This window comes from Phytophthora sojae (genome assembly GCF_000149755.1).
Source record: "Phytophthora sojae unplaced genomic scaffold PHYSOscaffold_2, whole genome shotgun sequence".
Lineage (NCBI taxonomy): Eukaryota > Oomycota > Peronosporomycetes > Peronosporales > Peronosporaceae > Phytophthora > Phytophthora sojae.
This window is the reverse complement of record NW_009258116.1, coordinates 10,564,920-10,588,542: the sequence shown is the minus strand read 5'-3', so window position 1 is coordinate 10,588,542 and position 23,623 is coordinate 10,564,920. Positions and strand designations below refer to the sequence as shown.

The following is a 23,623-nucleotide window of genomic DNA, read 5'->3' as shown; positions in this document are numbered from 1 at the left end:
CTGTAGTATAGCGGAGTAGTAGGCATTTATTTAGTCGTTAGGTGCTACTGCGCGGACGGGGAGGTCAATGGACTGGCGGACTTCCTTCTGGAAAAGAGCTTGGCCAGTGAGCGCTTGGCCTTAACCTGCTTGGGATGCGCGGCGTCGGTGGATGTCGGGGTAGTCGGTGTGGAGCTGTCGGCGTCGTAGTTGTCGCTAAACGTGTCGAGACTCGATGGAGCTTGCCACTCGTGCAGAAGCTCAGTCGGACGCAATGACGTCGAAGTCGCGGGGCTCGAGGGAGTGTCTTCAGCACTTTTTGCCTTCGCGTCGGCGGAAGGATTCCCGCCTTCGGTCTGATCAGCTAGAGGCAGCACTGCGCCGGCGTGGGACGGACCGATGGCTGTCAGCGAAGATACTGTCGTGGACAGGGACTTCAGCGGTGCTAGTGCGTCGAAGGCCGCCCATCTAGAAGGGTCAAACTGGTCGCGCAGGAAGTTGCCGATGTTGGTGAAGTTGCGTCCGACCTGAGAGAGAACGTCCAGCAGAATATCGCGTCGCATCCGCATGACCAGGTCCAGCGGGGAGCACGTTTTGTCGCAATACACCAGCGCATGAGTTTTGACTTCGAAGCCTCGCATGTCTTCTAACGCTTGAGGCTGTGCGGCGTGAGGGATGTGAAGGTGCGGTGTGCTGCTGTTGCCCAGGCCGCTCTTCTTGTTCTTGTAGGTGAGCACCACTTCGATCGCTCCGAGACGAATGCGCTTGAACAAAATGTTCTTGGCTCGGTCTTTCATCTCGCTGATCTCTCGTTCTGCAGACTCCGTGGTGTGGTGCTGGTCCATCTCATCGGTTGACCCAAACAACGGCAGCTCGCTAGACTCCGACAAGTTTGCGAGTTTCGCGATCCACTGCGACGGGTCTTCGGGGATAAGCTGAAGCGATCCCCCCTTTGGTTTCCGGCCTGCTGGCACCAGATCTTCGTCGCTGTCTCCACGGTGAGTACGTCCGAGACCGAGAGGGTGCGCAGCAGCTTTACCAGCGACCTTGACTGCCTTGATAATCGCCGAGCCGACTCGTCCATCGCTGCCAGACGTGCTAGCAGTACGAGCTTGCAAGAACTGGGATCGCACCTCCGCACGCTGCTCCTCCTTGGCAACATTGGCGGTGTCTGACGGTGAGAAGAACGCCACCAGCTGCATGATCACCTCTTGCGTTATGCAGACCTGTATCGGGTGGACGTTCACCTCGAAATGCTGCACGACAGTGATGCCAACAGGTTTCGCTACTTCGGCGTCAACACGAAGAAACATGTCATCGCCTTCCCACGTTCGCGAATAGACTGGTAGCAACAAGTCTGGATACGGCGTCCCCGGGCTGAGGTTGCTGACCGATAGATCCTGGAGAGTAAGTGCGAAGTTTCCCGAGTGATCCTCGAACAACTGCATCTTGAAGCATAACGACCCCATCTGCGCCCGAAGGATGTCGACATTATCGCCGCTGAGTGTCAAGGAGGCGCGATCCAGTGCAAATTCCAGGTCCACGTTAGGCAGCGGGCTCGGTTTTAGCTGCTTCTTGAGCTCGTTTGCCATGAAGCGCGTCACCTCGGAAAGCGCCTCGTACTGCTGTGTCATTTTCTGTAGCTCATCTGTAAATTGTTCGTCTTCGTATCGATTCGTAGCTGTGGATCCGAGCATGCTGAAACTTGTCGAGGCTGAGGACACCGAAGCGGAGGACATTTTGCGTCTTCGGAACAATGGTGAGGTCTCGACATCGAACGCGAGGTTTCGGGCATTTTCTGCTGCAGTTACTGCAACCATCGCACGCTCGTTCATGCGGTAGTCCCAACCACACAGTTGACGCCACTGTAAAGCGGAAATTTTCCACTTGAGCTGCTTCTTGAGAGCGACGAGCTGGTGAAGAGACCGTTCCTGGTGTTGCGCTTCTCGCAGATAACCGTGCAGAAGGTGAGAATGGTCTGCCCCCTTCTTCTCAGTCAACTTTGCGTTGATAAGCTCCGTGGCGGTTGTCGATAGCTTTTCGAGGGTCCCCTTACATACGGGGTTCACCTGCACCTCAACGGAAGGGATGTCCAGCTTCACTCGGTTTTTCACGATAGTTTTCTCCTTGTCAATCCAAATTGTAACTTGTGCAGGTATCGGTGCGATTATCTGCCGGAGTAAACCATACGAGCTCGGGGAATACGATCCGTCCGCGAGCGTTTTGAGCCAAATGGCGTGAGATTTCACATCCACATCCAGCAGCGCCGTGAACACTTGGAATCCGTCGACGTTCAAGTTGATGCGCTCGTGACTGGAGTCTGTCGACACTGCGTGTTGCAAGGTTCCAGCGTTTAGCGCGAGCAGCACCGATCCTTTGTTGAGATGGTCCTGAACACTGATCTGACAGTCCTCAAACTTCACCATGATAAACGCTTGGACGTTCTTTGAGTTCACAGCTCGTGGCGAAGTGTCTTCCATCGTACGGAGGGGTTCTAACTGGCTCAATACCTTGCTAGACTTTCTCCTAGCAGGTCGAACCGTATCCGCGTTTGAGTAAGGAGTTGGCTCAAACCGCAAACTGCTATCCCTGCTTACTGGAGCGTCAGCTCCTCCCTGGAGGCAGAGTCCGCTAAACTTTGGGTCTTGAGCGAGGGACGTGAACTTCTTTGGACTGGGATCCGAATCCTCCGCGATATTTTCTTCCTCTGCTAACTCTTCTTCTTTCTGCTCAAGCAAGGTGACAGTTTCGGCTGTGTCAAAGAGTTCCGGTAAACTAGCAACCACGACCTGAACCCACGTGTCCGCAATGTCCACCAGAGAGGCCAAAGCGGCCATTGTGACGGTCACTCGTACCTCGCTTGATAATAATCCAAGCAGGAAACCAAGCCGCCGGAACTCGTCAAGTACCTCGCTGTCTCCTTCTTCAACGCTGCTACTAACCTCTGGAGCTTCACACACGTCAATCTCTCCTTCAGCATCGCTGTCCGATTCTCGATAACTGAACGGGTTTTCGTGAGGAATCTCGAAAAAGTCGAGAATGCTTTGCTTTGGTCGTTCCCTCACCCTGCTGGAGGACTGGGAGAACGGAAGGGGCTGGGCATTCGTAACGCGCTTCATCGGAGGAGGGCTGTGCAACTTCATCTGGCCATTGTCGTGCGTTGGTGCTCTTTCGGTGCCGCCTCCGACAATAAGCGACACGCTTTTCACACTGACAAGCGACTCGCCTCTGCTTCCCGACTCGGGGGTGCATACACGGACTTGAATATCTCTAGCGTCCACGTTCACATCGTGGACAATCCATCTCGACTTCTCGATGGAGAATGAAAGCCGACGCACTGTTGTGCTCGTGTCATCTTTGCTGTCCATATCCACAAAAACTTCGTGTGAGCTCTTCAACAAAGCCCCGGAGCAGCTGATCTTGTCGTCAAGGAAGGCACGAACACCAACAGGATGCTTCTCACTCGCATATAACGCTAAATCCAGGCCGATCAGGTCGAATTCCTCCACTGTCAGTCCTTTGAGAATGTCTGAGATGTCTAGGGATGGCAAGGTGGCCTTGATTTCATGACCCCTGCGCCGCGGCAACGGATACTGGGGCACCTTTTGATATACGCGACCGAATCCAATCAGCCACTCAACGTTCTTGCTGTAAAGCACAACGGCTGTGCGCGCAGCCATGTCTCGCTTCGACCACCCGTCGGCACTGTTTGGGTCGACATTTTCTGGGTCCACAGGACAAATTCTTCCGCTGATGAAGACGGACAGCTCTGTAGCTTGATAAGCTTCGAACGGAGTCGTAGAGTAGGTGTCTGAGTGAGGTAGTCTAAGCGTGAATGCTTCGCCTGAAGTAGTAGCTTGGTCAACACCAGTAAATTCGATGGGGTAGCTGTAATGCATTGCCGGATCACCAACGCAGCCCCACTTTAACCATACTTGCAGCTTGAGGTGGCTTAGCTCTGCAATGTGAGATAGTGATCCAGGCTCAATCTTTGCCGTCACGCGCGTTACATCGATGTCGATTGAGCCACTGGTGTACGCCGCTCGGACTTGATGAACAACGATTTCAAGGTAATCCCCCGACTCAAATGATGTCGCACCACAGAGCAGACGAACACCTGCATCATTCACGGAGACAATCACTTTTCCGTGAAGAAGCCTGCGTGCAATATCGGCAGCAGAGGTTTTGTAGCGTTGATCGACGTTTAGCACAGCCAATGGAATCATACCGAGAGCAAAGCCCGCCAACTCGTCCAACGCGTAGACGTAGCCAGGGTTGAAGTATAACACTGGGCTGGAAACATCTACCGTTAGATCCACAAAGCAGCGTAGGGCTGCCATCATGTCAAAAGGCACGCTACCAAAGGCTTCATCACAGTTACTCTTGAATGCCGTCAAAAACACTTGCCCGTTGACGCTCAAAGAACCACAGTTCATCAACGGAGTAGGGAAACGTCTCATTCGCACTGTCAGATCCTTGACAGCAGTGTTGACTTGAACACCCGTGAATAGCAAGCATGATGGCACGAACAGGTTCCAATCACGTCCTGCCGTCTGAAAGGGGGTTCGGAGCGCTTCGATAGCTTCATCCAGTTCTTGAATGCGACTCCATGCCTTTGTGATGTCCTCTTCGAATGCAATGTCAATATTTACTTCACCAACACCAGCACTGATGAAGTATCCGCCATCGCCATGTTGTCTGTCTTTAGACAGCGACTTCACTCTCTGGATGTACATCCATGCGTTCTTTTCCGTCAACAGCGTCTTCATCTCTTGGTACGAGTCATCACAAAGGAGGTCTGCATTTGTGAGCTTGAGTGTAGCAACGTGGTCGTCTAGCATGTGCGCTCGCAGCTCTTGCTCAGCCAGTTCCTCAACCCACACAGGATACATGCGCTCGAGCCAGCTCTCCAGTGGGTTGCCAAGACACTCACACACGACATTTTCCAGACGCATCCACGCCTCCATTTGATGCGAGGCAACTGGAGTTCGCAAGAAAAACTGGTAAAACAGTTCGTGTTGAGGACGCCAGAACGATACCGCAGCCGCAGTTAGCTCCTGTTTGAAAGGGTCGAAGCTGGTTTGGATGGCGTCCACGTAAGGTTGGAGGGGGAAATCGCAACTAGTGCAAAGCCGCAGCTTGTTGACATGAATGAGTATTCCGTCCGTAAGACTTTCATCCAAAACCACAGTGGAGCGCCTGCAAGCAGAAAGTCGCTTTCGCAGCATATCTTCGAATTCCCCATACACATAGTCAATCTGCTTGTTGATGGTGTGCCTGACGCGAACAGATCCAGCCGAGACCATGTCAAGACCGTTAACTTGAAGGGAAACATCATCAAAAGCCCATACTTCGGGTAGGTCGTCCCCTGCGAACATCCCGACAGCGAGTTGTACATCAACCTCACCGCACAGTTTCGCGTGTACCGACAGGTTGGTGGCATGCAGTCGATGAAGTTTATCTCCTGATGCACTGATCAAATCACCAAACATCCTCTCATAGCGTAAGCACTCATCGACATCATCCAGCGGTGGGTTTAAGCCGTGAGATCGGTTATAAATGCTATCAGTTCGAGTACAACGCAGAGCGTAGGCACTCCGAGCGCGGTAAATCATTTCCCACGACGAGAAGGTAATTCGGCGAATGAGCTCCATGACCCGCAACTGCGTTGCAATGTCCCATTCCATTCGAGCGCCATTCACAAACAAATCAACGACAGTCTTCGAGCTTCCGGGCACCTTGTTCTCTTCAATAGAAAAACAGTCCGCCACGAAGTAGGTGGCATCATGTCCACAAATTTCTTCCGCATGGACAGTGGATGCTTCTCTCGCACGCACCGAACGACCACGGGACGCACGAGACGTGAACGATTTTCGTCGAAAACGAGCTTGTTTCTGGGTGTCTTTGGCGGGAAACAATGGACTTTCGCTTGATGCGCGCCGATTCGGGAAAACCCTCGCATCGAGGATGGAAATACGAAGTCGCTCGGTGGTTCCTTCAGTGCTCATAGCAAACGTGTCGACGGTAACACACTCCACATGACGCTGACCATAGTAGACGTAAGGAAAAGTAACGCAAATGCGCTTTGCTGTACACCGAAACGCGATCACTTCGCCTGGAGATACAGTGTCTTGTGCCACGTCAGCAAGTTGATGCATTGCTGGCACTTTCAACGAAGACGTAGCCTTCCACCCATTGGGATCATAATTCGCATTGTCAGCTTCAACTATTGGATGTCTTGCTTCATGTAAGATCGGAGCCAATGTAACAATCCCCAGCTCTAGCAATCCTCCGATCGCGTGCAGAACTTCTGGTGCCCACTTGACTTCGATCCACTCTGCCTCCATCTCAACCTCTGCGGGTACTTCACTTTGCATCATTGTCGCGACAGGAGAAATGAATACCCGGGCGAAATCAAGAGACAGAAACGAAAGCTTGATCGAGTTGTCGCTCGTAAAGTAGCACGCCTTTAATCGAGAACATTGAATATCTGCCTTCGCGCGTACTCCAAGATGATCTTCGCTCATGAAGGGATGCCCATATACGGTGACTTCTCCGATGGACAATTGGATGCTGGGAACTCCTTTCGGAAGTACATCGCATGTTCGCTCCAGAGAAACAAACGTGACCTCCGTCTTCATCAATTTGAAATGAGCGTCCAGATCGCACTCGCAATTGTCGAGGATTGACCACTCGTTATCTTGTGTCTCGACGACATACGAATTCGAAGCATCGTCTTCTTGCAACTTGCTGACTTCTTGATCGTACACTAAAGTGCCTGACGCTATCCACGGCTCAACTCTCTTTGAAAGTATCACCTCGAGAGCGCGATTCTCGCCACTTATCGTTGACCGGAGACGCAGTACAGGCTCCTGAGTATCAGTCTCGATAATTTCGTCCGCGCTGTCGTGGCTGGAATCCTCAGCACTGATAGTACTTTCGGCGTTAATTTTCAAGCCTATAAGTTTCAGTGCGGGCGCCCTGACTGTTGTATCAGCGCTGCCGTCTCCTTCGCTCAAATAAACGACCAGCGGTCCAAGCGTCAAGTCGATCCTTCTAGGCACCTCAGGATAATTGGTCGTACTCATGGTTTCAATCTCTTGGCCTGAATCACCCGATAGCATCACGCTTAGACGACTTAGCTCCAGGTCAAACGTAGATCCAGGGTCACGACCCGACAGCTTGTCGACAATATTAACCTCGAGCTTGTGAATTTCGAACCGAAGATCATTCGGGATGATCTCAGCGAGCCGTAATATGGTCATGGGCTCGAGCATACTGGGCCGGATATCGTCTCTTTCATACTCTGAGGTACTTGTCACGGGGTTTCCAGACTGTTGCTGTTTCGCGCGCAGTACCGAGCGAACCAGGTGCTCAAAATTAAAGTTAACTTGGATCAACTTGCACACCACTGCATATGCACACGGAATCGGGGCCCGTATATCGTCGTGGTTGTGGGAAATCGGTACGCGAACGTTAATCTCCGTGCCGCCAAGCACAGCAGTTGCATCGAGCTGTTGAATAGCCACCTGCATCGGCTGTGAGTGCGAGAGTCTTACTGTCAACGAGAGTTCCTTGGCCTTCTCGTGAAACATTGCACTCACAAACACGCTTCCATGCTACAGCAAACAACACAAGGTCGTCAGTCGGATCGTCCGCACATACCTCTGCAAGCAAAGCAGGCAACAGTACAGTACCTGGATGGTGAGTACCGGCGTGGCAACGTCTTTCTCTCTCCGAGCAACGTCCACCGAAAAATCTCCAATCCCCACCTCGACCGCATGAGCACAGCGGCACAAGAACAGCAGGCGTGGAATCCACGACCGGACCTTGGCCCACATCGGGTGTCGAATGTCCTTCAACGCAGTGCTGGTATCCAGCGTTTGCAACAACGAAGGGGACTGAGGTCTCGGTCGTGACTGTGGAGTAGCCATCGTTGGAGCTGCATCTGTCGTCTCCACCAGTAAATGAACGTAAGACAGTTGCAAGACAACAAGCTTCTCGTGTGCAGGCGAGCGCAGAAACTTGAGCAGCTGCGTCCACAACGAGATCTTCAAGGCCGCTGCCGTCACCGAGATCTTCGTGCTCGGGTCGACTCGGATGTTCGCCAGCAATCCAGCTAGGCCAATGTGCAGTAATATAATGCTTGTTAGTCAGCTGCGAGGGTGATTTCAGACTAAGACTGCGCTAAGTTTCCCTGTAACAGACTCCTCTACCTTTCAGGATCAGCGTGAAGATGGAGTCGACTACGAAGCGCCATAGCTGAAGCCATATAGATCGTTAGAAGGACTGTCGGCCTACCAGAGGTGTCCACTGTAACGGTGGCGCACCTCGAAGCCTGCAATGAGCACGAAAATTAGCCCAAGTAGCTGGAGTATGAGCCCCATGGCTGAGCTCGAGCGCCCGCTGCCGCTGCCGTACGTTCACTTCAACTCTTGAGCGCCTTTTGGGCAAAACCGAAAGGTACCGGTTTGGTACCGGGTGGAAACCGCGTGATACCGTTTGGTTACCGGTACGGAGAAACCGTTTCACGCACACCCAACGCAGCACGGACAAACCTGCTGCGACGGAGACGATGCCGCGCCCGATCCTCAAGACGCTGTCGTCGTATGCGAGCCCCGTGCGGGGCTCGGGCAGCGCGTCCAAGCGAGACAGGAAGCGTGCGACCATCAGGAGACACACGGGAGCCAATCGCCGCGTGACGTTCTCGCCCTTCACCAAGTTACGCGGAGACGCGTCGGCCAGGTCCCAACTGCCTCTGCTCACGGGTGGGTACGCGCGCATACACAATACTCGTATTAAGAGCTAATTGACTGACGTTTGCAATTCATTTGTGTGCATGGCAGACGGCGAGGAAACCAAGGGCTCGTTGACGTCGGGGTTCACCTTCTCCAGTGCCACCGAGGCAGAGAAAAAGTAGGTTTCTAGCGCACACTGTAGCTGATTTATTGAGCTCTTGGTCTAACAGTGAGTTGTCTGACATTTCGACGCGTAGGAAGCAGTCGAGGCGGAAGCAGGAGCTGCAGACTATGCGGACGCTGTACATTGCGGCGAGACGCCGACCGCACAGCGTCAAGTCGCTGCTGCTGGCTCATGTGCCTGGACTCAAGCGACTCAACACGTGGGCGACCGACTGGATCGACTACGCGAAAGCAATGAAGGACGCGATGCCCTGGCCCCAACGCACGCACCAGAAGCGACGACCGAGGAGGCTGCTGCGAGGTCCATGGACGGAGCTGGACGACGCCGATCACAAGTACGTTCAGAAACTGGCGCTCAGCTCGACCTCGACACATGCGACATTGCTGCTACCCGCATCGACTTCGTCCCGAAGTGAGGCCAACAACTTGCTGGCTATCATTCCGAGCTCGCCCAAGCCCGATCTCACCCCAGCAAGTCGAGGAAGCTTTACAAACCTGCTCCGGAAAGAAGGCATCCCAGTCGACGAGGACGTGCACCAGATCAACCGTGCGGTCGATGAAGATCTGCGTGGCGTCAGCCACCTTGCGAAACGCCAGCGCATCCAGCGGTGAGTTGCATGAGCTTCAGCTCGCCCCTTCTTGACCTGCGATTGTACACCAAGCAGCCAGCAGCCGCGACACAATAACGAGCTAGAGCGAGTTGCCTCTGGCCAAGCGATCAATAAAAATGCATGCATGTATGCCCTCATGTGGGTCCTAGCTGAGCTCGTGGCCTCCGTGACGCATTCTTATTCGGCCACGCACGCGGTACCCACGCGCTTCAGCTTCACCGTGGCCCATACAAAAGTCCCAATGTATCATTTTCAACAGGGTGGTGTTCTATTTATTAGAGCCCGCAGCCTGCGACCTGCCCAGGAGACAGCAACCAACCCGAAACGAGCGTCGCGCGAGTACTGGACAACTGGCGCAGACGCACTGCGCAGCGGTACCACTGGTGCTTGGGAGCATTGTAGCGGTGTGACAGATTGCGACTGCCTGGTATTGCTGCGCAACGATGGGGAACGCGGTGTCTGCGCTCGTGTTTCAGCCGCCGCCCGCCACGTACGGCTACACGCGCCGCTACTTTTTCCTCGTGACGGCCATGCACAACAGGATCCCGGCGTTCTTCATTCCATACGAGTACGTGGCTCGCTCTTGAGCAGCTCAGCGTTGGTGTATGAAGGCGCAATGGAATGACCAGCTGCTGACATTGAAACTCTCCATGCAGCAAGGCCGAATACACGGTGCTCTTCTCTCACGGAAATGCTGAAGGTAGGCCAGCAAACTCCTTCAGTTGCGCTTGTACCGTTATTGCGGCTAACATGGGCGATCTTCCTTGTCACCAGATCTCGGAATGATCTACGATTGGTTTCGTGAAGTTAGTCGAAGGCTTCAGGTGAGCTAGCACATCTGCTGGTGGAGCTATGATTCCTTGCTCTAAGCGATGCCGCTTTCACTGTTCTGCAGGCCAATGTAATGTCGTACGACTACTCCGGGTATGGAATCAGCGAGGGCGAACCTAGCGAAGAAGCTTGCTTTGCCGACGCGGAAGCTGCGTTCGCGTACCTTGTCAACGTGAAGAACATCCCACCAGGCAAAATTATCCTGTACGTGGCTTTCACTGATGAAGTGCATCCGTTTTTGCCGGACTGACAAGCTCACGTTTGGTTCTTCTTATCGCAGATATGGCAGGTCGCTTGGTTCAGGGCCAACTACGCATCTTGCAGTGAAGCAGTCGAACCTGGAACAGCCCGTAGCCGGCGTTATCCTTCAGAGCCCTGTGCTCTCCATGTTCCGAGTAGTCTTCAACTTCCGGTATACATTCCCTGGCGACCTCTTCTGCAACATCGACGTTATCGACAAGGTCCGATCACCAGTAACGATTATCCACGGCACTCGAGACGAGGTTGTGCCGTTTTGGCATGGGGAAGGGTTGTTCGAGATGTGCCCTCAGGAGTGGAGGTGCAAACCGTTGTGGGTCACCGATGCTGGCCATAACAACATTGAAGCATATCTAAGGTGCGTGTTCGCAGGATTCCTCGCTGTTGAAGGCAGTTTGACTCACCTAGTTGTTGCTGTCTTCCGTAGCACGTTCGGCGATGACTTTTTCCAGCACCTTATCGAGTTCGTGCAGGTATGTCACGCGACAGCAATGATTCGAGCTGCCGAGGCTGCAGAACAGAAAGCTATGCTGAGCGGAAAATCCGTATGAGTCCACTACAAGTCACGCAGATAGAAGACGGAATAGTAGTACCTAATATTGATCGAGAAATGTTACGGCAGCGCTAAGGCTGTGAATGGATTTCCGACGCGAGTTTCCCCAGCTCCAGCCCAGTATCTGCTAGTAATCTAACCCAAAAACGCAGAAGAAGAGCTGGCCGAGGGGATTCTTGCGTGAGATCACGTTATGGCGAGCAGATACATGTACAGAATCGACCAGCAGTCGTCATCACCTGTTGGGGTGACCCCTTTCACATCAGAGTGACCTTCAACTTCTTGGAGCCCGAGTTGTTGAGTCCACGAGAGCGCAGCGCACCTACTACGGAAGTAGAACCATTTGAGGATTTGGACAGCCCCTTCCGCACGCTGTGAGTGCTCTTACTTGTGGCTTTCCGCTTCCCAGACGACTTCTTCTTCAGGCTTGGCGACGTCTCCATCTGCACACCGTGCTGGCCTTGTAGCTGCTTCTTGAGCTGCTCGATCTGTCGCTGCATCGATAGCTCCTTAGCCTTGAAGGCGGCCTTGTTAGCAGCAATGGTCTCACACAACTCATTTACCTTCTCGCGCTGCATTTGAAGCTCCGATTCCAGCTGAATCCTCGAGTTCGCCTGCTCCTGCTCCTTCAGGATAGCTGCGAGCTGGTAGTGAAGCGAACCTTCAGTGAGCGAACGGTGCAAGCACTGCTCCGTGGCGTTGTGGAGAGCACTGAGAGCCACCGAGCTGATCTGCAGCTCACCCATTCTCAACGAAATGTTGAGCAGCGCGCGGAAGAGGCGCAAGAATTCCTGACGCGAGATGACGTACAGGTTGGGGCTGCCACTGAATTCCTGCAACTCGGTAGGGTCGCTGTCCTCGTCGCTCTCGAGAACGTGAAGGTGGCCATCCTTGTTCCACTTGGCATCTTCATCTTCCTCCTGCTCAAGCTGTTTCTCCGTATACTCAGGCTCGTAGCCGTCGTCGTAGTCCGAGTAGTACCCCTGACCCGGTTGGTTCTCGTCGGTCTCCTCATCCTCCGGCTGCTGCAGCAGCTTCTCGTCCACAAGCTCTTGCGCGTCGCGTAGCGAGCCCAGGAACTTTTCCTCATCGGGCTGCCAAGGCTGCGACGTCTCCATGTCCATGTCGTGTCCTCCTTCCGAGTTTGAATCACTGTCCGAGAACGCCCACTCGCTCGAGTCGCTCATATCGTCGCCAGCGTCGCCCATCTCGTCCCTCCACGACGTGTAATTTGCCACAAAGTCCGTCTTCTTGTAGCGCGCGCCGGGCTCCGTGTCGGGCTCCTCAGGCGTGTCCACCGATCGGCTGTAAAACGAGTTGCACTCCACCAGCTCCGTCACGTGGAAGGCCTCGGGTCCGCTCGCCCTGCCCGCCGCCAGCAGACACATGTCGTCATAGCCGTACATGCGGATGCCGAAGTGCTCGCAGGCGCGCTTGACGTCCACGAGGCGGAAGCTGCGGCGCCCGTCGTGCTGCATCATGACCACCATGCAGCCCACGATGCGGCGGAAGAAGTCGCTCACGTGGCGCCGCACCTCGGCAGCGGCGCGGTCCGAACTGGAGCGGAAGCCCGCGCGCAGCAGGAATCTTCGCACAGCAGCGTCCGGCAGCGCCTCCTCCAGCGTACGCGGCAGGCGGCCGGCGCCGCTCACGTCTCGCTTGCGCACACGGTACTCCATGTTTGTATGGGCGACTGCAACTTGTTGGTCTCCGGTGGATTCCGCACTGCTTGCGGGTTCAAGAATTCAAATGTCGCGCGGGAATCCCTTGCGATTCAAACTTTCAGCCAATCAGATTCGTCGGATGGAGCAGAGTGATGGTCATGTGTGTGAGCCCACAATTGTGGCGGCAAACTATTCGAACGCTCGGCGCCAAAATGGACGAGGACGCGCAGCAGCGCATCACGTATCTGCTGCAGGAGATCGACGCCAACATCTGCGCGGCGCACCGCTCGGCCACGCAGATCTGCGGCACGGTGCGGCGCCACCACCAGATCCTGCGCCAGATCCACGAGGCCTCGCGCGTCTGGCGGCCGCTCTTCGACTCGTTCACGCAGCAGCCGGCGGCGCGCCGAGCCACGCGCACGCCCTCGCGCTTCTCCAGGCCGTTCACGCCCGGCTCGACCAGAGCAACAGCAGCGCATTACCAGCATCAGCAGGAACAGGAGCGAGAGGAGCAGCTTGTCGCGGAGGATGACGAGGACGACGCGTCCTTCGTGAGCAGGGAGCAGACGTTCAAGACCACGACGCTCAAGCAGCACCAGCCGCCGGCGAGCGACCGGCGCAATACCTCGGCGGAAGATAGCAGCCTCAACTTCAGTATTAACAGCGACAACCTGCCGAGGATGTCCAGGACGCCCTACATGCCCACGGCGCCGGCCCAATCAGCTGCCAAAACGCAGGAGTCGACATCGACGTTTAACTCGGAGGACCGCGAGCGCTGGTCGCCGAGACTATCGTCGCCGCCGCGCACGGGTATCATCTCGGTGCGTTGATACTGTGTTGGTAGGTCGGGATGGAGTATTGGACTGATGGTGGTTTGTGGTGTTGATTCCTGCAGCGAGAGCCACCAGAAGCAGGAAACGCTGGAACACGACAGATCTCAACGCCTCCGTCGGCTATTAGCAGTGTGGCGTACAGTAGCAACAGTCCGGGTATTAGCAGGAATTTGATGAAGATGGGCGAGTTCGAGTACACACCTCCGCGGGGAAAGAAGGCGAGATCCGCTGGCGAGGAGAAGGAGGTTGACGAGACTAACGACTCCATTGCGACGCCGTACGCCCCGGAGTTTACGACGGTTCGACTTTCAACTGTTCGAGAGGAGTCCAAGAGCAACGCTCCAAGCCCAGCGAGGACATCAGAAAGTGCCTCTAGTCGGAAGCGGAAACGATCGGATGCAAGCGAGAAGCGACGAACCCCGGTGTACCCGAAAACCCTCTACCCAGCAAAGGGTTCGTCTCCGTTCACGTCTCCAAGCTTGCGGCGGAAGTACAGCAGCAAGAGTAGCGTATCATCGCCGAGCCGTCGACGGGAAGGCCAAACTCCGGTGGCAGCAACACCGCTGCAACAAGGGAGCGGGGCGATAGACGATGACACACCCCGAACACCCGACTTCGACTTGACGTCCCCCTTGTTGCGTACGCAGCTGAAGGCGATGACCCCGAACACCCCGTTGTCTAACCGACTTGTGGGCGCTAGCCTGGATGTCGGCAGTGTATCCCAGGAGTCGCGGTTGCAGGACTACGACGATTCTTTTAACGCCGGGGAGCCGACACCGAAGTTCGAGCTATCGCTGCTGCCAGCAGTATTCCAGGTACGAGCCTTGTTTCCATGCTGGTCGACGTTGAAGCAGGAGCTCTTAGCTAACCTTTCATCTGGTGGTGTCACGTTGCAGCGAGGTGTTGGTGCCGTGCAGGTGTCGACATTGTACAGTAAATTTCAGGGGACAGACGACAACAAACCTGCGATTGTGAGTATTGCACACTTCAATCTGACGCTTGCGCGAGGCGTTTTGTCTGTTACCTCGTTGGCTCGCCTCGTATCGCTTTGATCACTAACCGCCGCTGCGTGCTGTATACGAACAGAGCGTCGACCAGCTGGCAGAAATGCTGCCCGAGTATGGGAAGGAGAAGATTGAGATCCTGCTAGACACGCTAGTCTCGCGGCGATTGCTGCGGCCGTTTGTCGTCGAGGGCACCATGTTCTGGCAGATCCCCGTATAAGGTCAATAGAGTCCCAGTAACGGACAAATGCAATGGGCGTTTCTAGCGAAATCTTTCATCACGCGCGGAAACGGACAAACCAGGTCCTTGCCTGCCGGCTCCTTGGTGGCCGGTGCTCAGCTCACGACCAGCGCCATGAGGGGAGGGGGGGGACAAGATGTAATGGGGGAGTGGTTAGTAATTAGCGCCAGTCGAGCGGATCCGCTATCAAACTGTGTGTCTGGGCATGACAGGATGCGCGGATACAATTGAGAAGGAAGAGTTGATAAAGCTGGCAAAAAGCAGGTTCATTTAGCGAGTTTGTTTTTGTTTCTCTGGGGGTGGCTATCTTGCGTCACTCTTGCAGGCGAGAGCGCTCTCTTCCTCGTGCGGAAGGCGGGTGGGGCACTCGAATCATACACACGCGCATTCAAAGCTTGGAGTCGATCAATAAATAAATTCACACGAGCGAAAGTCGGTGGGAAAATGGCCGCGGGCGTCGGCGAGACGTAGAGGGGGAGTGGGGTGGGGTGTTGCAAACGTCTCTGCACTCAGTCCGTGTCCACCACGCTGGCACCGGAGGCCGCCTGGAAGTCGAGCAACTCGTTGTCTTCCACGGCGAAGTAGGCCTCCTGCAGGTTGTCGGACACGAGCTCGAGCGAGGAGCTGCGGTGCGCGATCAGCTTGGCCGGTCGGTCTTCGGCGAGGTCGAACGAGTCCTCGACGCTGCTGCTGCTGTCCGTGGCGAGCTCGTCGTCGTCGCTGCCCTCGTCGGAGGAGGGCGACGAGGACGCCACGCTCTTGGGCGACGCCACCAGCGTGAGCGACGAGGCCTCGACGGACTTGGACATGAGCAGGATGCTGTCAACCAGCGCCTGGTTCTCGCGGCTCACGTCGAAGTCGTCCTCGTCGCCCGAGGTGGCGGCGTCGTCGTCCGCGAGCGCGCCGTCCTTCTTGGTCATGAGGCGCTCGATCTCGCGCTGGATGTTCTCCTTCTCGTCCGACTCGAGCACGTCGGCGCCGCAGAACTTCTTGGCGTAGCCGGGCAGCAGGTGGTCCACGAAGCTGGGGTCCACGGGGTCGTAGAAGTAGCCGTCGCCGACCTTGCGCTTGCGGCTCTCGCGCTTCTCGTCCAGGAAGGGCTGGCGCCACTGCCAGGGGCACTTCATGATGGCCTGGTGGCTGGAGAACGGCGCGGCGGGAGAGTTCATGGCTGGCTTGGTTGCAGCGAGGTAGAGTGGCGTGGGGCGTTGCGCTGCCGGGGGGCAATCGGGGACTAACTCTAGAGGAAGAGGGCCGCAGAAGGTTGCTGTTTGCCGTATGGGCTATGGGGCGTTGAGTTCACTCTGACTCTTGGGCCTAGATCTTGATCCCTTCCCCGCATTCTCGAAGCGAGGCCGCTAAATATAGACAGCCAATCAAAAAAATGCAAGAAAAGGCCGATCCAAAGTTCAGTTCAACCCGCAATTTTTACCAATGCGATGCATGGTGTACAGTACCTATGCGGGGTAACGCTCCACGCTGCTGCTGCAGCAGTGCTGCATGAAGGGTGTTCGTGTGCAGCAGGAGGTGTCGACGGTCGGCCAAAGGAGCCGTTGGAGCGCCGACACCGGCGCTGGCGGAACTCGCTCCGACCGTGTCGAGGCTGCGGGCTCCGAGCACTCATTCATTATTGCGTCACCAGCGGCGCCGCCGCGGAGATTGTTGGATGGGGGCCGCCCCCCGCTGGACCCTTTTGCTGCAGAGCGCCGACAAAGCCTTGCAGCTGAGGCGCAATCTGCACCGCTGCTGCAATCGCCTGCAGCGCAGCGCAGTCCATTGGCGCTCGACGCTCGACGGTGTCAAACCCAAGTCACTCATCCAACGCCCTCGCGCCTCGCAGAATCCTGGTGACTTCCAGCAGCAGCAGCAGTGACATCGATGGAAAGGGATCGACGTCGACCGAGTCTTCCAGCGATACAGCGCAGCAGATAGATCGACAGAAGGCAGGCAGATGCCAGGGGCTCCGATAAGCCAAGCAAGCCCAGCCAGCCCGGTGGTGCTCTCTCGAGCGCGCTCTGAAATTGTGACAGGCCATGCCGCGGCTCTGCACGGAAAACCAGCTTGCGCTGCACCACCCGTCCCAGTCCTAAACTAGGACTTCAGACTAGGGGTCCTCTGAACCAGTCGCTTCAAGCTGGGACAGACGAGCCAGATGCGCATAGCCGGGCCTGGATCGTGGACGGTTATTCGCGTCCTTTGGCAGTTGAAACGACGCGATGGCTGGTGGCGGCGATGCATGCACTCGACCGCCAAACGCCGCGGCCGCTAGCCACCGCCCGGCATGGACTGGGAGGCCAACCTCGCGGCCATCATCCGCTGCACGGACGCCAGCCTCGAGCAGCAGTTCCGCCTGTTCGAGGACGTCACGGCCGAGTTCGCGGCCGAGGAGCCGCCCGCCCAGCAGCACCATGAGGACCCCAGCGACAACGTGGCCGCCGCGTACCTGCGCGAGACGATGGCGAGCGACTACCGCCACCGCCAACAGGAGCAGCGACGACAGACGCCGTCGTACACGCGAGTGTCTGGCGCGTTCCCGCGCGGACCAGCGACGGCCGCTCAGACGTCGACGACCTCGTTCTCGGAGCATTTCCATCGTCAACAGGAGCGTAAGCGAGGAGCAGCAGGAAGAGCGAGGGACAACCAGCGCACGCACCGCCGAGGTCACGAGTACGGACCGGCGGAGGAGGAGCCGCAAGTGCAGGATCACGAAGTGGACGAGTCTCGATATGCTCCCGCTCGGCAGGCAGCAGGTAGTGGCGGTGGAGTGTATCACCAGCAAATGTACAGCTCGCCGACGTACGATATGGCGCAGATGATGGAGCAGGTCCGACTCAGTCTGAAGCTGGAGGTGGACGCGCGTGCCGCCATTGCGGAGCGCCAACTGAGCGCGCTGCTGCAGCTGTGCAAGGCGACGTCGGAGGAGCTCGACCGACTACGAGTGGAAGTGTGCGCGAACGATCGGCAACTGCACACGCTGGACCAGGTGCAGTCCAAGATCCGGCAGGAGCTCACGACGCAGAAGGATATCGGCTTTCATCTGCAGTCGATGTGCGGCAAAGACGAGTCGTGGCGCATGCAGACCGAGAACCAGTTGCTGGAGCTGCGTCAAATGGTGGCAGCACTTCGCGAGCAAGGCAATTCTACGCAGGCGGTCGCGCAGGAGAAGCTCTCGAGGTCGGAGCTGCTGGTGCAGTTTAATGCTGCGATGGAGCCGATCAAAGCTCAACTGCAGGCAAATCTGCAGCACCAGGCCCAGCAGATCGCTGAAATCACGCGTACGACGAGCTCTTCGAGCCTCTTGCTGGATGGACTCACGCAGAAAGTGAATCGAGGAGTTGCGGACGAGATTAACGAGCTGCGCAGCGATCTGAACGCTCTGAAGCATCACGTGGCGAAGTTGGACATATTTCAGGACGGTGGCCGTGGAGATAGCCGCTCGCCACCAGTATCGAAGGAAGAAGCAGAGGCTAAAGCGAAGGAGGAGGAGCAGCAACAGGAGAAGAGGCTGGCGGATGTGCGAGAAGGGATCTTGAAGGAGGTTAAACTGCTCGTCAAGGACTACGTGGACACTCAAACCATACCGATCTGTAAATTGGTTGATGACAGTGTGAGTAAATTTATCGGGAAGCTAGAGATTGAGAATCTGCGGGGTGTTCTGGAAGAAGGATGTCGGAATCGTTGCACTGCTGCAGCGATGCAAGCTGACAGCCACTTGAAGGCTGCTCAAGAGCAACTTCGGAGTGATAATAACACAGCTTTGAGGGAATTTTCTGATAGAACTGAGAAGTCAGTGCTGCAAGCGGTGACGACAATGACGACAGCTCTCGAGAAACAAACCAGTTCGTGGCAAAACAAGCAGCTTGAGCTCGTTAAACTGCTTGAAACGGAACAAAAGGAGCGAAAGCAAGCGCTGAACGATATCCATGAATCACTTCGAAAGAGCCGCCATCAGCTGGAAGACCAGATCCACACACTTACGCAAGAGAACCGTACGAAATTATCCCAACATGACAGCAACTTGGAAAAGCGATTAATTACCGTGGAAAAGCAGATTGAGAGAGCTGTAGCGGATCTTCAGAAAGAGAACCAGGAGTCTGTGGCAACCTTGAAAACTTCATTACTTGCGCAGGGTGGCAGCCGCGATGCTGAGTGGGAGCAGAAGTTGAAGCGACTTGAGGATACAATTTCTGGCACAAACCTGACCGTTGCAGCGTTATCGAAATCTCTTGCGTCCGCCCCCGCTGCGGCAGCCTCAGCACCACCAAACAACGAATCGAGCTCCAAGGAGGTTAGCTTGGCGCTTGAAAAGCAGACCAGCGTGTACGTGTCGACGATGGAGAATTTGCTTCAGAAAATGCAGCTCCAGCTTCAACTCCAGGCCCAATCGCAGGCTCAGTTGGCAATGGCTCCTTCTCCTTATCATGGGTTTTGGCCTCCGTCACCCTACGCAGCGAGTCATGCACCGCCTCCACCAACGCTCCAGCTCCCACCAGCAATGAGTCGAGGCCCAACAGAGCATCTTCCGTTGACGCCAGTAGGGGGTGTTCATGCTAAAAGTGCGCCAGTGCCAGCGCCCCCAGCTTCGAACCCTGACAACCGTGTCGCTGTTGAAACTCAGCTGAACAAGAGTACGAACTCGACGAAAGAAGCAGCGAGTGGGGACAAATCTGACGATCGTGTGCGCTGCGCGACGCCTGTAAAGCAGCTAGAGCTTGCAACCACGACTCCCTCGCCTCCAAGTAAAGCAGCGTCTGCGTCTTCTCCACCTTCTGAGGTGTCCGAGTCGGTGTCAAAGCCACTATCAACATTGGATCAACGGGAAACAGAGACCTCCGACAAGCCGAGTGATTCCACCAATCGAGAGCACACGCTTGCTACGACAGCGAAGGGGGCTTTGGCAGAGGCTGAACTTGCAAAAGCACGTGTTGAAAACCGGCGGAAGCAAGAGCAGGAAGCCAAACAGCAGCAACAGCGACAGCCTCCAGTCCCAGTTACTTTGACGAATCCGCAAGTGAGCACTCGAGTGGAAGGCCCGGTATTGAAGCCCACTGATCCGACCGACGGTGGCAGTAGGAGATCATCAGTTCCTGCGGTTCTTACGGGCCCCCCACCGCCAATGACTCGATCAGCCTCGTCATCTGCACTACCTGGTAAAGACACAGTAGCGCGCACCAATCCGCCTGCTGTAGGGAATAAACCTCCAACCCCTGTAAGTGTTCCAGGTACCCCGACAACACCAGGAACTGCCGTTAGGGCACCCCCACCACCGCCTGAAAGCGTTACCCCGCAGTCTTTGACAAAACCCGACGGAGTGCCTGTCGTATCACCGACATCTGCAGGTTCAAGCGAGACGAAGCCTCCACTGGCAGGTCCCAGCATCACGAGAGCGTCTCACATCGACCCGAAGCGTGAGATTGACTCTTCTCGTCCTCCACCACCAACACAACCTGTGCCGAACGATCTCAAACCAGCGTTGCCCCAGCAAAGCATCCCAGCGACACGACAGCAAGATGGACAAACCCCAACGCTTCCAGCTCCCACACAGCCCGAAGCATCAGCGGCAAAAGACGATTGCCCACCTCCGCTCTCCCCGCTAGCCAAGATCTTTGCTCGGCCTGCAACAGCGGAAACACTCCGACCAGAGACACAGTCGAGTAGTAAAACGCTGCCTATCCCAACCCCAGAGAAGGCCGAAGAGATAAAACAATCGCAGCTTCCTGCAGCATCAGCACCAGCAACAACACCGTCGTTGCCTGATAGTCCTCCGGTATCCCATGTCCTGTGCAGCTTGTGCCGACTACCCGTCCGTTCCGATCAAAAATCTGAGCACGAAAAATCGCTATGCCCCAAGCGTCTAGTGGAGTGTGTCTCGTGCAAGCAGCAAATGCAGTGGGCCAACCTCGAGATGCACGAGCTTGAATGCGACAGTTCTCAGAGCAGCAAGGCAGAGGCTCTAGGAACAGAATCAAACCCGAGCGAAGCGAAATCTGCCCCGGAAGTGGACAATGCCACAGAGTTGGGAGGCTCGATGAAGAAGTGTCGTCATTGCTCAGCTGATGTACCAAGCCTGGATTTGTTGGAGCACGAAATCAACTGCGACAAAGTACTAAAGCAGTGTCCGCATTGCCTCCGTCGTCAGAAGGTAGGTCATGCTCTCTTGGCCAGTAAAATAATGGAGTTGATGTTTACTAACGTATTGGTGTTGCTGCAGATGTCAGAGTTGCAGGAGCATATCGAGAACTGTGACTGCAGACTCGTTTCTTGTCCTAACGATTGCGGTGGCAAGTTCTTACAGCGTGGAATTCCAAATCATCTCGCCACTCGTTGTCCGAAGAAACCAGTGACAAACGCTGTACCGGTGGTAGCTGCTGCTCCACGCCCGTCTTACCCTGACGCAAACAAGCCCGCCCCTCCTCCCCCTCAAACAACACAACCTCTTTCAGCTGCTGCCCCTACCGGAAAAGTAAAAGCAGAGCTTTCACCCCCTGAAGTGTTTCGAGCAAACGCCTAATTGTTGTCTGACTGAATGCTCTTGCTCACTGCAGGTGGAGTGTAAATTCTGCGACGACGAAATCGAAGCGAGCAGAATCGACGAGCATGAACAGAAGTAAGTGTATACTTACTAAAGTTCTAACGATAATGCAGTCTCTGACATGCATTGATGTCTTGCTACCGTAGTTGCGACTGGAAACCCAAGCGCTGCCAGCACTGCAACATGGTCGTTATCTCCCGAGACCTGCAGCGCCACGAGACGTCATGCAAAACGAATATCAAATCCTGTCCTCATTGCAACGAGAATGTAAGTGTGTGCTGCGTCCAACAATTTAATTTACATTCGCTAACCATGTTATGGCCGCTTTATTTTTTTTTTCAGATGCCGCAGTCTGCCTTGACCACACACGCTAGTCGATGCTCGAAGCGCCCCATCAAGTGCATTCGGTGCTGCCAGCTCTTCCCAGCGGATGCGATTGTTGCACACTCTACGAACTGCAAATTTGTTCCAGGTGCAAATCCAGCATCGGGAAGTCCGTTGCCTCAAGCTCAGTCACAAGCTTCCCAATCAGCAACAGCAAGAGCCCCCATCAAAATCCCACCGCCACCTCCATTCCCCCCACCTCCTACTGCAACAACGCCTGCATCAGCATCGCAGCAAAATACCCGTCGTGCCACTGCGGATCCTCGAGTTGGGCTAAATCCATCAAATGACACAGCTAAAGTGGCAGGTAAGTCTTGTGGTCAACCGACAGCTCACAGTCGCACGATTGTTGACTAACGAAGCTCCTTGTTGAAAAATGCAGAAGAAACTACGTCCGACCGATTGGCACGAAGGAACTTGGCGCTTTCGCAACTCACAAATCCTGGTGCACCCGGAACTGGGGGAAGCACTTTGCTGCAGGATCGCAATAGTGGTGTTCGATCGAGTGCACCTAGGTAAGGATTCCTGTACTGCTGCAGTTGAACTCTGTTGTACGTTTAGTAAAGTTATTCTGTTTGGTCTGCACAGTCTGTCCTCGACAACTCCAAACAGTCTTCAAATGAGGCTTTCGATGAGACGCGACGGGCACGATGACGCCGAGGAGGAAGAAGACGAAGAAGATGATGAGGAATATGACGACGAAGATGAAGATGATCAACTTACACTCGCTCAAGGTACGGACTGCAATTTGATACCATAGAGATTGGGTCTTACTGACTTTGTACTTTTGGTCACTCAGTTGTCAAAGAGTGGAGCGTAGAGAATGTCTGCCTGTGGTTACATGAAGATGTCGGGGTTCCTGATGTCGTGGTAAGAACGCAGCAAACATGGATATCTGTGATATTCACCTCTTACAGCTCAAATTTGTCCAGCTTCGATTTCAGCAGAAGCAGTGCAACGGTGAAATGCTTCTAGAGCTAACAGAGAGCGACTTGATCAACGACTTTGGAGTAAGAGACCGCGTCCAACGTGAACGCATCCTGAATGCCATCGAAGCTATAAACACGAGCACTGCATTCTCAGATGAGGATGACGAAGACGATGATGACGACGAAGAGGAAGAGGACGCAAACGAAGATGATGAAGACGAGCTTGAAGAAAGCGAAGAGTCGAGACCTCAGATGCGGCACTCAATTGGGGGAGGTAAGATTCATTCATCTGCCGGCTAATTGACAAAGCGCGGTTCTCACACGCTGGAATTGAACTTAATAGCAACCTACGGCCATCCGCGGGATATCCTTCGGCGTAAATCGCAGCCTTCACCGCAAATACTCCTAAACAGCTCGCTGCCATCTTCCAACGACATGGTAAGAACACTTTCATATGGTTCGCTAAGGTTGTGGGTTGAATATCTGACGAAAACTTACGTTCGCGTGTTCTCTTTGTGCAGCTTCGTCGAATTAGCAACGCCCTCGAGAATCCAAAGCGTTGATTGCGTTCTGCAGGACTTCTATAACTTGCAAATGCTAACCTACTCATTGACTAACTTGAAGCGACGATTAGAATCGCTACTTTCTGCTCAGGTTGCGCTGGATCTCGGCAAGCGGAACGACTGAAGGTCGACCGTGAGCACACTGGAAGGGCAGCTGGCAAGTCTTCAGCTCCTCGATCAACTCTTTGCATTGTCCAGTGGTCAAATGATCGCCAAACATGATAGCGCTTCGACACGCGCGTGAGTGCAGCAGCCTCGTGATCACTGGAGGTCGAATGTTCGAGTGCAGATTTTTACCGCCAGCACTCGCTAAAAGCTGG

General features: G+C 55.0%; 10 protein-coding genes across 10 annotated transcripts; 5 read left to right on the top strand and 5 right to left on the bottom strand.

The window, feature by feature from the left end:
• Nucleotides 1-44: 44 nt before the first annotated feature.
• Nucleotides 45-4,439, bottom strand: PHYSODRAFT_312236 (hypothetical protein; the record flags this gene model as incomplete). Its single annotated transcript, XM_009523119.1, has 1 exon — nucleotides 45-4,439. The coding sequence occupies one exon, from the start codon at nucleotides 4,437-4,439 to the stop codon at nucleotides 45-47; it is 4,395 nt and encodes a 1,464-aa protein (XP_009521414.1).
• A 366-nt stretch (nucleotides 4,440-4,805) lies between these two features.
• On the bottom strand, nucleotides 4,806-7,067 carry PHYSODRAFT_483119 (hypothetical protein; the record flags this gene model as incomplete). The annotated part of the gene is made up of 3 exons (XM_009523118.1): nucleotides 4,806-5,803; nucleotides 5,903-6,164; nucleotides 6,249-7,067. Coding segments are annotated over 3 exons (2,079 nt in total), but the record flags the coding sequence as incomplete, so codon positions are not given.
• Nucleotides 7,068-8,554: 1,487 nt separating this feature from the next.
• Nucleotides 8,555-9,512, top strand: PHYSODRAFT_479808 (hypothetical protein; the record flags this gene model as incomplete). The annotated part of the gene is made up of 3 exons (XM_009523117.1): nucleotides 8,555-8,715; nucleotides 8,826-8,895; nucleotides 8,982-9,512. 3 exons carry the CDS (start codon nucleotides 8,555-8,557, stop codon nucleotides 9,510-9,512), a joined length of 762 nt encoding a protein of 253 aa, XP_009521412.1.
• A 442-nt stretch (nucleotides 9,513-9,954) lies between these two features.
• Nucleotides 9,955-11,151, top strand: PHYSODRAFT_312234 (hypothetical protein; the record flags this gene model as incomplete). Its single annotated transcript, XM_009523116.1, has 6 exons — nucleotides 9,955-10,079; nucleotides 10,168-10,211; nucleotides 10,286-10,335; nucleotides 10,407-10,546; nucleotides 10,623-10,958; nucleotides 11,028-11,151. The coding sequence occupies 6 exons, from the start codon at nucleotides 9,955-9,957 to the stop codon at nucleotides 11,149-11,151; spliced, it is 819 nt and encodes a 272-aa protein (XP_009521411.1).
• A 259-nt stretch (nucleotides 11,152-11,410) lies between these two features.
• PHYSODRAFT_258563 (hypothetical protein) lies at nucleotides 11,411-12,832 on the bottom strand (the record flags this gene model as incomplete). Its single annotated transcript, XM_009523115.1, has 1 exon — nucleotides 11,411-12,832. One exon carries the CDS (start codon nucleotides 12,830-12,832, stop codon nucleotides 11,411-11,413), a length of 1,422 nt encoding a protein of 473 aa, XP_009521410.1.
• A 291-nt stretch (nucleotides 12,833-13,123) lies between these two features.
• Nucleotides 13,124-14,874, top strand: PHYSODRAFT_484822 (hypothetical protein; the record flags this gene model as incomplete). The annotated part of the gene is made up of 5 exons (XM_009523114.1): nucleotides 13,124-13,199; nucleotides 13,229-13,638; nucleotides 13,713-14,465; nucleotides 14,547-14,621; nucleotides 14,749-14,874. Coding segments are annotated over 5 exons (1,440 nt in total), but the record flags the coding sequence as incomplete, so codon positions are not given.
• A 530-nt stretch (nucleotides 14,875-15,404) lies between these two features.
• Nucleotides 15,405-16,064, bottom strand: PHYSODRAFT_258764 (hypothetical protein; the record flags this gene model as incomplete). Its single annotated transcript, XM_009523113.1, has 1 exon — nucleotides 15,405-16,064. One exon carries the CDS (start codon nucleotides 16,062-16,064, stop codon nucleotides 15,405-15,407), a length of 660 nt encoding a protein of 219 aa, XP_009521408.1.
• A 1,112-nt stretch (nucleotides 16,065-17,176) lies between these two features.
• Nucleotides 17,177-18,310, top strand: PHYSODRAFT_444995 (hypothetical protein; the record flags this gene model as incomplete). Its single annotated transcript, XM_009523112.1, has 2 exons — nucleotides 17,177-17,555; nucleotides 17,661-18,310. Coding segments are annotated over 2 exons (1,029 nt in total), but the record flags the coding sequence as incomplete, so codon positions are not given.
• A 4,388-nt stretch (nucleotides 18,311-22,698) lies between these two features.
• Nucleotides 22,699-23,040, top strand: PHYSODRAFT_480342 (hypothetical protein; the record flags this gene model as incomplete). Its single annotated transcript, XM_009523111.1, has 1 exon — nucleotides 22,699-23,040. One exon carries the CDS (start codon nucleotides 22,699-22,701, stop codon nucleotides 23,038-23,040), a length of 342 nt encoding a protein of 113 aa, XP_009521406.1.
• A 363-nt stretch (nucleotides 23,041-23,403) lies between these two features.
• PHYSODRAFT_434445 (hypothetical protein) lies at nucleotides 23,404-23,574 on the bottom strand (the record flags this gene model as incomplete). Its single annotated transcript, XM_009523110.1, has 1 exon — nucleotides 23,404-23,574. A coding segment is annotated over one exon (171 nt), but the record flags the coding sequence as incomplete, so codon positions are not given.
• Between the last annotated feature and the right edge of the window lie 49 nt (nucleotides 23,575-23,623).